The sequence below is a fragment of the Xiphias gladius genome, chromosome 15 (assembly GCF_016859285.1).
Source record: "Xiphias gladius isolate SHS-SW01 ecotype Sanya breed wild chromosome 15, ASM1685928v1, whole genome shotgun sequence".
Lineage (NCBI taxonomy): Eukaryota > Metazoa > Chordata > Actinopteri > Istiophoriformes > Xiphiidae > Xiphias > Xiphias gladius.
In genome coordinates, this window is record NC_053414.1 from 10,078,734 (window position 1) to 10,090,991 (window position 12,258).

The 12,258-nt window shown below is 40.0% G+C and overlaps 2 protein-coding genes across 9 annotated transcripts in view; both read right to left on the reverse strand.

Annotated features, from left to right (window-relative positions):
- Positions 1 to 1,700: 1,700 nt before the first annotated feature.
- sorbs2a (sorbin and SH3 domain containing 2a) overlaps positions 1,701 to 12,258 on the reverse strand; it is a 50,308-nt gene continuing 39,750 nt past the window's right edge. For 6 of the 7 annotated variants that reach the window (XM_040147498.1, XM_040147490.1, XM_040147494.1 and 3 more), the window contains 8 exons: positions 11,078 to 11,157; positions 10,590 to 10,687; positions 10,061 to 10,175; positions 9,776 to 9,904; positions 9,296 to 9,490; positions 5,498 to 5,535; positions 5,097 to 5,203; positions 1,701 to 3,830 (listed from right to left, as the gene is read on the reverse strand). In XM_040147498.1, coding sequence (XP_040003432.1) covers positions 3,769 to 3,830; positions 5,097 to 5,203; positions 5,498 to 5,535; positions 9,296 to 9,490; positions 9,776 to 9,904; positions 10,061 to 10,175; positions 10,590 to 10,687; positions 11,078 to 11,157 — 824 coding nt within the window. In that variant the 3' untranslated portion in view covers positions 1,701 to 3,768. The remainder of the gene's footprint in view (positions 3,831 to 5,096; positions 5,204 to 5,497; positions 5,536 to 9,295; positions 9,491 to 9,775; positions 9,905 to 10,060; positions 10,176 to 10,589; positions 10,688 to 11,077; positions 11,158 to 12,258) is intronic. The other variant, XM_040147497.1, reaches the window with a different exon arrangement.
- Positions 5,544 to 9,276, reverse strand: LOC120800973 (pollen-specific leucine-rich repeat extensin-like protein 1). 2 transcript variants are annotated; one of them, XM_040147500.1, is made up of 3 exons: positions 7,802 to 9,276; positions 6,407 to 6,907; positions 5,544 to 5,919 (listed from the first exon to the last, which is right to left on the reverse strand). In XM_040147500.1, the coding sequence occupies exons 1-3, from the start codon at positions 8,864 to 8,866 to the stop codon at positions 5,734 to 5,736; spliced, it is 1,752 nt and encodes a 583-aa protein (XP_040003434.1). In that variant the 5' UTR covers positions 8,867 to 9,276; the 3' UTR covers positions 5,544 to 5,733. The 2 variants fall into 2 exon arrangements, with proteins under 2 accessions (XP_040003434.1, XP_040003433.1); XM_040147499.1 differs by having other exon boundaries at positions 5,544 to 5,922.

The window sequence follows — 12,258 nt, forward strand, 5'->3', positions numbered from 1 at the left end:
TTATCAACACAGACCACCACTGCCTATTTCAGTAATAGTTCAAAAATTCTTGTCTCTGGTTTACTGTCTGTTACCATTAAGTCAGGTCTGATCCGAATCTGTAATCTTATTTAACTTCAAAGTCTGTATACAGCTAAAACCTTCAAAGAGTAACTAAACACTAAGCTGAATGGCAGTGTTTCACCACCTTCGCTGGTGGAACCTTTCAAGTGTGTTGCACCTGTAAACACACCCGCTAGTGATGTCACAGTTTACTGACACACCATCAGAGTACATCCCGGTTGCGGGCTGAGAAGTTAAAGGGCAAGTGTGGTGATATTTCGTAATTTTTATTGCAGAGCAACCCAATCAAAAGACCTAAACTAACGATGAATTCATCCTGCTAACGTCTGTGTAGCCAAAGCCTGATAAAGCTTATTTCTCTCTGCCGCGGGCGTCCATGCTTGTCCAAAAACTATTAAAGAAACACATCAATGAACCACACTGTTGCACTGGGGGACATGTTCCGTCACTACTACGAACTTTGGCCCTGTAGTTTACTTTGAGTCACTCCCACCTGCACACTAAATACTGCCGTAAATACTCACTCAGATACTCACATACTCAGTGCTTTGAAATCCACAGCTCACAAAAGTATTGTGCAAATGCTATTTACCCGCTTGTGTAATGTTTGTTGAAAACTGCCCCATTGTCTTGGTAAACTACTACTGTTTTTTAATGAAAGAAACTATGTACGGTATATGTGACCTGTTTTTAAAGATATACATCGTCTGTAGGACGAAATGGACTTGGAGCTCAGTACCACAGGCAGAGTGGGGAAGTCTTAACGTACTGAGAGGTGGACTAATGAACTGTTGGTCTTCTCATGGATTTGTTGACAATAAGGAGACATATACATACATACACACAGCATTATCCAACACAGGAGGTCAGCAAAAATAAGATTTTTTAGCTAGTGTCATGCTGTTCTTACGTTTGACTGGTTGTCAAACTTCATAAATTGGACTTTTTTTCCCTACAAAAGTAACCTGTGGAGTTTCCATTGTAATTAAACAATTTTGTTCACACTCAACGTCTCACCAAAACATTGTGCATTTCCCATATTATACAACATTTGCAAAGCCCCTTTCCCTAGTGATTTAAAACCTGCATTTTCTTTACATCAGCTTGCAGGGTCCTTCTGTCTAATTGGCACATTGCCGCCACCAACTGTGCAAATGTGGAATTGTGTGGAATTACAGTAGAGGTTGCGGTAGAATAGCAGGAAAGGGTGAAAAAACACTGCAGGGTACCTGTAAACTTCACGAGGTTTCATTTTCAGTCATCAGCAAGCAAAGTTGTCTTATCTGTTATGCTGAAGGGGGAAAAAAAAAAGGAAATATTTCATCTACCAGCTGGATTTTATTAGCAATACAGCCCCATAAAATCATCCAACAAATGCTAAGATATTGTAGAAATACTTAGGTCCAAGAGTGTGCATCGAATTTGATATTAACATGAATAACATATAAGATTTACATTTTCATTACATGTATAAACACATCAGGAGTCAAATTTATGTCTTCGGTCCAAATCTGTCCCCAGTGTTGTATCAAAGGCAGACTAGAGGCTTAGTTAAATTAAAGTTTCCCCATTGTAGAGTTTATGTGCACACTGTTTTACACCTTCCTGATGTTTTCTAAACTACATATGCATAAATGTTTTTTTTTTTTGCATCACAGCAGAGGTTTACATATACATGGCTATTAAATGAGTGAGTTGGATGTAAGGCAGCAATCACCAACTCTACTCAATCTACCTACAGTAACTTCAGTTTAAATACGTCACTGAATAAACTGGAGAAAAAAAAAAAAGGCCTACATGCCTGGCTACAATAATAGCTGTCAAAAAAGTGGGACTTAGCACCACTGATGACGAAAACGTGAAGAAAGAAGGCGAGGAAACCAAATATGATGGTGGGTGAGAAAAAGCTGACTTTATAAAGCAAGTGGATGTTGGCCATTTTACAGCTCTCATACAAACTGATTACAAAAACACCATAGTTGCGCACGCACACACACACACAGACACACACACACACACACACACACACACACACACACACACACGCACAGGCACACACACACACACACACGCAGACACACGCACACAGTGTTCTCACACCATCTGACACAGTGGATGAATGGGGGTGACACAAAGGACAATGAATGATAAAACAAAATATATTTTAAGGTGCTTCAACATTTGTTTTGTCAGTGTCCATCCTTTGTGAAAGTCAAAATGAGAAAAAACAAAATAACATAGATCATAATCACTGAGCATGACAAGCTAAGATGGAGATTGCCATTAATTCCAAATAGTATACAAACACATGAACAGTGAACACTACCTATTCACTCTGACAACAGGGTTAAAAGAACCCACCAAAGTCTAGTGGAAAAACTGCAGTTACATGACTGAAGTTTTTGATCAAATCTCATCCCGTATCTGACTTAAATAAATTCAACATGAAACAACATGACACCTGGTAATTCAATAGAGCCCATCAACTCATGTTATTTCTCAGTCTCAGCCCCTATCTGGACAATGATACGAGACTTGACAATAAAATAAGAATCCTTCAAATGTGGGTTTGTTGCTGTTACAATATGTTAAAAAAAGCAACAGGTTGTTCCATCCCTTCTAAAATCATCTTATAACGTAGTTTGACCGAGTTCGCCCTCTAATAAATATACGGTCGGTAACCTTTTTGCATACACTTTCCAAACATGACCAATATGCCCCAAAAGCCCCAAAGTCATAGTAACCTCTAGTGTATAAAATCTGAAGTGAAATTTGAAATAAAACGAACACAAAATTGTGTTAAAATGTCATTAAAGTGCATCAATCCTAGTGTGAAGATGAAGAAATAGTTGAAAACATTTTTGTGTTTTCTAATCTTAAACTTAAAATCTTATACTATTAGGTTTAGACTTCAAGTTGAACAGTGTCAATGATATTTTTCCACTTCCTCATTTGTAATAATTGAAATAACTGCTGGGTTATGATTCCTAACATCCAAATTCCTATCAATCAATCAATACATTGGGTAACACATAACATTGACACATGCACAGTCTGTTCCACATGTAACTCGTTTTACCTGACATTGTGATGCAACATCGTGGCTGCATGGCTGCAAACACTACAACACAGTACATACAACAGACCTGCTGACAAAATACTGTTTCTGCAACACTTCCTTCACTGAATGTATTTACGGATGTTTAACTGAACACTGACATAAAATGTAACAAGTGTTTTTAAGTTAGCGATACTGCCGAGAAATTAAAAAAAAATGTGATCGTGGTGATCTTACTGCCCTTACACAGTCGAACCAGAAAGGAAAGCATCGCTGCCTTGCACTGTTCACTATCAATGAGTGTTTACAAAGTTCCCATGATATCATTCCATCACTGTCAAAAGTTAAAGGTCACTGACTGGAGCACAAAGTTTGGGTTCTCCATAATAGAAAAATTAGGATAAAAAGACAAGTTTAAAAAAGCAACATTATTTTATAGAAGTCGTCCATTAAAGATGGCTAGTTAGAGCTAAATGTTCTGTCTCTGTGAAGCTGACGTGCCACGCATACACGCAAACACACAAATGTGCGACAGGTCTCGGTTGAGCGCTGTGGGGAGTTGGTGTCCAGCAGGTACTGTGCTGAGGGCGATGAACATGTCACAGAAAGGACCAGGGGCCGGGGGGGGGGGGGGTCTGGAATCATCATTATAGCTGCTTCACGTAGTTTCCTGGGAAGGTTCCAAACAACTTGCTCCTTCGGGAGGTCCCTTCAAAAACAGAGAGCAATAAAATGAGATCAGCAGTGTCTTGAAATGCTAGCTGAATCTTGGCAGTAGCAGTGGCTGTCACTAACACTAATCCAGCTCACTGTAGTCTGGAAAGCAGCCAAGTCTGGGGATTACACTCAAACTGAAACACATGAAAACATTTTCAAGAGCAACGTTTACTGTAGAAAGGTTTATTACAGGGTTATCGAACTTAAAGTGTGCTCAGCTGTGAGATTATGTTGACCTCTTCAGAGACAGGCATGTTAAAAAAAAAAAAAAAGTGTGTGGGACCACACTGCCATCTAGTGGTCTCAGTCTGTTGATATTTGCAAAATAGTTCTCCATCGGTCAACCACACCCAGACTAAAAACCCTGTATATAAACCTGAGGTATTAATTTGACCTGTATACTGCGCTGTACACGTGACAATGCATCATGTTTTATACAACTATGTAAAAATACTCCATTACAAAAGTCCTGCATTTAAAATCTTACTCAAGTAAAAGTGCATTAGTGTTATCACCCAAATGTATTTTAAGTATCAAAAATACTCATTCCATAGAAACATGGAATACATTATTGGTCTGTTAACAATGATGCAATAATATGTAAGTAGCATTTTACTGTTATAGCTGGTTGAGATAGTTTTAACTACTATATATACAGTTTGGAAGTTTAGTTCGGTGGTTCACAACCTAAGGCCCCCCTCCTTCCAGCCACAAGATAAATCTGAGGGTTGTGTGATAATCAAAGGCGTCGGGAAGATGACAAAGTTAGGCTACACTAATCTCCATTCATTTATTGGACATTCCTCCATTCTTCTTTGGGCCTCGGACAGCTTACTGATTTAAATTAAAACTATCTTTGAAGTTTAGAAAGGAAATTGCTCTTTGGGGAAACTTCTAACAAATGGACTTGCAAGTATTCAAGTACTGTAAAATTGTACAGTGCAGTACTTGTTCTATGCACCGTTCAAAAGTATATTGAGAGCTACAAATCCCTTGTATGCGTCTGCCTACTTGACAGATACAGTAAAGTTGCTTCTGATTCTAATAAAGTACTGTGCCTCATGGAAATGGAAAGTAACTCATTGTCATACTCGCTCATCCATTTTAATGGCTAGCTTCTGGCACCTTGTAGCTTTTAGGAGGGGTCTTGGAACATCTTGTCACAATGAGGATAATGTTTTAAGATATGTGGTAACTGGTAGAACCCCCCCCCCCCCGAAAATCAAGAAGTCCAAGTTGATCTATCCCCTCCTCTTACCAACAAACCAGCCATCATCACACTTCTCCATCACATCAACAATGTCTCCCTCCCTCAGCTCCAGCTCGTCCTCGTTGCGAGGCATGTAGTTGTACAGGGCCTGGTATCTGTGTTAGAAAAACGGATCGTGAACTGACGTTCAGGATATGCTGCACTAATAAGACTCATCCATAATGTCACTCTTGTGTATGTGTATCATTGTTGCTTTTTTTCTTCTTTATCTACCATTTTCCTTTTCTATATTCTTTGGCAACATAAATATGTTTACATGTCATGCAAATAAAGCAAATACAACAACTACTTACATACTTCACACCTGCTAAGTCTATTTACACTTTAGCAGCACTTCAGAGGAAACTGTAAGGACAATCATGATATCACCGATAACAAATATCACTTACGGGTCTCCTCCACCATGGAGTGCATCCTGTACTAATCTCTGAGTTAGAGAGAGAGAGAGAGAGAGAAACAAAGACAGTAAATCAAAATGTGTTTTTTGTGGGGCTTAAGTTTAGGGTTTGAAGAGGCTGAACAGTAGCTCTTGTGTGATGTTCTCACTCAGGGATACAACAATATCTCCTTTTCAGTAAGGAAACTGACAGTCTATTTAGAAGCACAGCATGCTTTAGCATGTATGTTACAGAATATTTGATGATCCGTCATGAATGATATGGTTATTTCCTCCCTGCACAGAGACAAGAGTACAGTAAGAGCATGGTTGAATGAAGACATGCCCCCCTACCCTTCGACCTCTAACGGGTGACAGATAGGACCTCCGGGACAAGATGGGGCTACGAGGAGGTTTACCACCAACAACTGGATCCTGCTTAACAGGCAGAAAGACCAAGAGCAACACACCTATAGTCTTCAACAGTAACTAAGTCAGCAGCCTTCACTATGAGCTGAACACATGCACTGTAGGCTAATGACATGCTGCAAAACCTCATCCAACACGCCGATGCCAGTAACAATCCTCCTAGACACAACACAGTACAACCAACACGAACAACGCACACATACTGAAGTATGTTCTCTGCTGGCCATAAATCATCCCGAGAGAACGGTTGATGTTAGTCTACAGTGAATGTTAGTGTACAAAACGCATAGTAGTCTCAGTTAGGGTTTCAACTAACGACTATTTCAATATTGATAAATCTGTTAATATATTTTGATTAATTGTTTAGTCTATAAAAAGTCCCAAAATTACAAAAAATACCCATCACAATTTCTCAGATAGAATAGTGTATTATCAGATGGGTTTTTTGTCATCACAAAGATGATCAAAATTAATGCCATCATTCCAGCTTTACCTTCACCTTAGGAGACCTATGTCCTGGATGGGGTACAGTGGGGGGAGTTGGGGGAGAGTGTGTAGTAGCGAGGGGAGGAGAGGCTGGTTTAGGGGGAGATGGGGCAGGAAGGTGAATAGGTGACTTTGAGTCGGTGCAGGCTGTGATGGGAAGAGAAGGACAGGGAGCGCTTGAGGGTTGAGAGACTGAATGCTGTGAGAGAACGTTTGGAGAGGGGTGAGAGGAGTCGAGGGGAGCTGGTGAGACAGGTGGAGAGGGAGACACTGGAGATAGGGGCGATGTTGTGAGGTGAGGAAGGGATGGGGGCCGAGGAGAGCAAGGAGGAGATGGAGGGATAGTGTTATGATCATGCTGTTGTGAGCACGAGGAAGAAGACGAAGGAGGAGCAAAAGAAGAGGTAGAAGAAGAAGGGGGAGGTAAGGAGGTCAGAGGTGGTGGTATGGAGGGTGAGGAGAGGCCAGGGTGAGAAAGCCGTATCACGGTGGAAGGCGAAACATCAGCCTATGGAGGCAATGACACACATATCAATACTGAAACTGAAACACATGACGCTAACTCTAGAAATCCTTTATTTCTGTCGTGGCTGTATTTTGCTAAAGCCCAGAAGGGATGTGGAGGAAAAGATTTTGGATGGGACATTAAAAAACACCCTCTTTGCCTTCTCTGTTATCCTAGGAAAACTGTTGCATCATCCTGAGAAATATGTTGCTTGTGTCCCACATTTTGCATGGAACAAAAAAAGAAAAAAAAAATTGTATTCTCATGCTATCAGTTAACAGGCAACTGTGTAAGAATAGAAAGAAAAAGTCATAGTGTGACTGCTTTTTAGGTGATATTTAAAAATACATTTAAATATTAAAATATCACCATTGTACAGTATGACTTGTACAAAGATTTTTGTGTGTCAGTCCATAAGCTTCTACAGTAATAAATTAAGCTAATTGTAGTATTTTCATTAATCTTCTGAATTCAATTAGTAATCAGTACTTTCAGTACTTTACTGTTTAACTTATCTATATTAATAACCTTTAACATTATCTGTTAACCCACGTTTATCTGCAATCCCTACTCACTAGCTGTTCACTGCAGAGTTTAACCTGCATGAAGTCACACACACTGCTGTGGAAAGGGTTAAAAAAAAAAACAACAACAAGTAGGACGCACTCCTCAGTCTTCATTATAACCAGGAAACATCTGTTACCATGGAGTTTAATTATATCATGTGTTTATGTGTTTCCCTGTAAATTAATCTGCTTTAATGGCTGGTTAACCCGAGTTCAATGATCTTTTTGTCTGAACATATGTGTGGGAATGAAAAAGAAGGTCTATTTTTTCTCCAATCACAAATATTTTCCTCGATATCCCTCAACAGATGCAGCTCACACCATGCTCTACCTGTGGACTGAGGCTTTCATTTAAAACTCTAATGTCCTCCTCTTTCTCTTCTAAAGCTTCATCCTCTTCCTCAATGAACAACTCAGAATAGTTCTTCCCCTTGAGCGGCGGTGGCCTTTGAAACTCGACTGGTTCATCTTCATTCAGAGTTTTTGGCTGCCTTCCCCAGGTGATGGACAGTGGCTTCATCGTCACAGGCTTGTGAAACAGCACCGCTAACCGAATGCTGCCTGCTGGTTTGCTGGCTGGAGTGACTGCTGGGGGTTTCCCTGCTGGCTGATGGGATTCCTCTGCTTTTAGCTTAAACCTGCTCTGGGATTCGTTGGTTAGCGTAACTGGTGAAGAATCTACTGGACACAATCTTGAAAAGTCAGCATCGTCTATATTGGTAGAACCATTCAGTATCATAGAAAGCAGCTCGTCATAAGGGTCTTTTACTTGCAGCTTAACGTCAGGGGTTTTGCTGCTTTTGTTTACTGGTGTCGTGGACTTGTGTCGCAGTGCAATTTGTGTGGGGGTGTTTATTGGTTCTGGCTTTGTGCAAGAAAAAACCTCTGGCTTAGCAATGTGTAATACCCGGCCAGCTTCAGTGAACCCCCCGTTGTATCGGAGAGAAGAGTCTGGCAATGGAGAGGTGAGTGAGGAATGATGGGCAGGAGGAGGAGGAGGAGGAGGATGAGGAGAAGGAGTAGAAATTTGGCAGAAAGGCAGAACAACTGGTGTGTGACCTAAACTGAGTCTCCCTTCTTTAAAAGGTGGCGTTCTGGAAAATGTCAGGGGTGAAAGAGGGAGGCCTCTTTGTGTCGGTGCAGGTAAAGGTGAAGGTGGGGGTGTCCTAGGCTCCTGAACCTTTCGGAAAGATGCAAGGTCAGTTGGAAGAGGGGGAGGTGTGGGAGGTACAGGGGTGGTTGTGACGGAGTGAGCTGGAGTGGACGCTGAGGTGTCCATTGTGAGAGACAGCCAGTCGTTGGTGATAGCTTGCAGGTCAAGCCTTCTCAACGAGGGGTGAGGGGAGGGGAGGTCACGGGTGGTGGAGGATGGAAGTAGATGGTAGAAAGGCTCCATGAAGATAAAGCGAAGAGGAAGGAACAGAGTGTGATTTATAAAACTGTAACATAGAGGTAGTGTGTGTTTTGTGTGTGTTTTTGACTATTCAAGACTTAACAGTGTTTAATAGACCATAAAAACTGTCTTTACTCCTTTATGCAGATGATTTACTTATTTATTAAATACACTGACACATAAACAATCTTCCTCGACTGGAGACATTTTTAACAACATTTTACTTTTTGAGGATTAAAAAAAAGTTTGTTTGCATTTGTAATGATGGTTAATAGGAAACATTACGGTCTACAATAATTAACCCAAAATTATAAACCAATAAAATAAAATTCTTTTAAAGTAGCTCAAATTGCTAATTAAAGTTTTGTAACTCCCTTGTGTTAGTTTAATGTATCGTGTAGTGTTGTTACCATATTGCAGGGATTCCCCTACCTTGATGGGTGTACTGCTTGGTGTCCTGGCGCCAGGGTGACCATGTGGATCTGTGTGGTGGGTGGAGCTCTTAGACGGGGAGCGCTTGATGATGTCAACGTAGGACACAGGAAAGATGCCCTGTTTGGTTGTGTCTGGGATCTTCCCCTCATACCAGTTCTGATCCACCTGCCTTATCACAACTACTCTCTCACCCTACACACACACACACACACACACAAACGCATACGCACACGCACACACACACAAAAAACAACAGCTTTCCTAAACACTGCAGATATAAACCCACTGGTTTTCATGTTTGAAACGCAACTGAAGAACTAAATGCTTACCTATAACCCCTCAGAAAACAGTTTATACAACCTCTTTATGCCATAATTGGACACAATATTTTCACCCTACAATTAGGTGCTGAGAGCATGTCTAAAATCATGTTGCGTGCAGTTGTTTACACATATGCACAAAAATTAAGCAGGCTACCTTTCTGAGAGACAGCTCCACGTTAGTATCAGCATTGAAGTTGTAGCGTGCCACTGCCTCTCCGATCTCTCTGACATGTGCTGGCGGAGGAGGACGGACTGGCTGCTGCTTCTCTGTGGACGGCATCTTCTGTGTGTGCATAAGCATTGTGTAAATTGTTTAAACGGGTGTGTATATTATGGGGGATGAGATATATTTAATATTTTTAAATACAACTTGACAAAGGTGCACATACACATATATACAGGAACAACATACAGATTAATTTCTCAGTAGTGCATTTACCTCTACATATGATATGGGGAATATCCCCACCCGTCCACGGTGCTCTCCTTCATACCAGTTGTTGTCTATCTGCCTGATGATGTTCACTGCATCACCCTTTTTAAATGTCAGCTCCCTGTAACACAGTCATAAAATTACAGTATCTTTGCACTCGTCTTTGATCCACTGCATCGGCGTAGGGAAGCTGTGAACTCAACAAGACATCAACATTTCTACCAGCAGAGCTCATTTCATGTAAACAGCATTAGCTACAGAATGTCAGCCACTAATGAACAAGTTAGATCCATCATCAGCTTAACTCATGCACACATTTAATATTGCAAAAATTAAATCAGTTAAAGCCATCCAAGTGTGGTTGTAGGATTTGACAATTAAGTTGTCTTAAAAAGCAAAAGAAACTTTACGCAAGAAATGCTTAATGATCTAAAATTATAACATTAAAGCAGTGAGTCGAGATGTGTTGCAGTTATACATTCATGCATTGAAGCTTTACATTGTTGTGCATGCCCTGTGGATTTACTGTACTCACTTAGCCGTTTGTGCCTTAAAATCATAAATGGCTCTTGCGGGCTGTTTCTGATGGAGGAGAGAGAACAGAATAAGTTGTGTCATCTGTTTATGGGAGACCTAGGAGATGAGAGTGAGAGAAAGAAAGCCGGCAAACATTACCAGGCATAACATAAAATACAGCTTTTGAATGTTTGAAAAGAAAATTTGATTTTACTGCTGTATTACAAAACTAAAAGACAAAAATATTAGCCAGTTGAGTTTCATTCTTAAATATTTTTACGGTGCCAAGCAATCATCTCAGTCAATACACATTATTTAAGTGTACTATAAATGTAAGCGAACATGCTAAAAACTCTGGTGTTATTTCTGAATTATGTCGGAGAAAAAAATGATGAACTGATTAGTGCTACACAACCCCACCCTGAATCCAGCTATCCAGCTTGTGCTAATGTTGTAAGAACTATAGGCTGGTGCTGAGAATACTAGAAACCAGTTTCAGTGTTTTACCTCTCTGTCAGGAGTAGGTCTTCTACTCTGGGGTGTGTGGCGTCCATCCATGGTGGAATAACTCCTGGAAACATCCTGGTCTGTGATTGGTAGAGACACATAACAAAGGTCACAGGAGCTACCATAGTAACTACAATCATGCCACATGCATGCTCACAATACAAAAATGTGCTTTGGGAAATTACTGAATGGTACAGTGATGATGCCATTCCAACGGGTAAATGAGGGAATGAAAGCTTGGGTCCAAAAAATAGGTGTGTTTTATTTCCAGTTCATAGGAAAAACAAAGTGATTGGTCTTTTCCCCCAATATTACACAGAGAGACACATGCAATCCTTCAAAATAAATGGAACACAAAATGAAACAAGGGGAACACATCCAAAAAATATGATAAAACCATTTACAAAGATAACAGCAAATGGCTTGAGGGAAAGAAAAGGATTGTGGGACAATAAGATGACTCCATAAATCAATTTGCAAACAAACAATACAGCCAAAACAATACTCAAATTAAAAACAAACAGAGGAATATTCACATTTATTTACTCCACCTAGAGTAGTTTGCCGTAAATTCTCAAATGTTTCTTTACCTCAGTTGCAGAGAAAACCAGGCCTTCATTTGAAAAACTCTCCTGTTTTATAAGTATATGTTATCACATTTTAATATCATAAAAAGCCTCCGCGTTTTCTGAACTGCTCCTGTTTTAATTAGCTGTTTCCATCAGTACAATGACAAAGTCAGACTAATTGTTCTCACTATTTAATTCTACTTGTTTGTACTTTGCTATTGTTTTGTTCAGCATTAAGGTATTGTCAAACTCAACATTTCCTGAATATGCTTTAAATTAGAAGCCTTCCAGCAACTCAAAGGGCATAATCCTCCCATTTTCCTAGCAGACCATTAATGTGAAACATCAGAAAGACGTGTTGTTTCTATTGACATTAGCTTTAAATGGAATGAAAGAATCAGATTTTACTTGAGAATTTAGGGTAAACAGGTCTTACTGAATGTCATGTAAATATATAGAAAAGCACAGTAATGTGTGTATTGGCTGAACAAAAAGGGAATAGGGTAACAAGAGCAGGCAAAACTGAAGAGACATTAAGGTAAATGTATGTGAATGCATATTTTGATTGTGCATGTACAGTTTGCATGTATGTTTTTATAGAAAAAACCACGT

Excerpts from the sequence above, each read along its gene's own strand:
- LOC120800973 (XM_040147499.1), bottom strand. The coding sequence starts at position 8,866 with ATGGAGCCTTTCTACCATCTACTTCCATCCTCCACCACCCGTGACCTC. Across the intron at positions 6,908-7,801 it reads ATGAAAGCCTCAGTCCACAG|GCTGATGTTTCGCCTTCCAC; the intron begins GTAGAGCATGGT and ends TTGCCTCCATAG. Across the intron at positions 5,923-6,406 it reads ATAGGTCTCCTAAGGTGAAG|CAGGATCCAGTTGTTGGTGG; the intron begins GTAAAGCTGGAA and ends CTGCCTGTTAAG.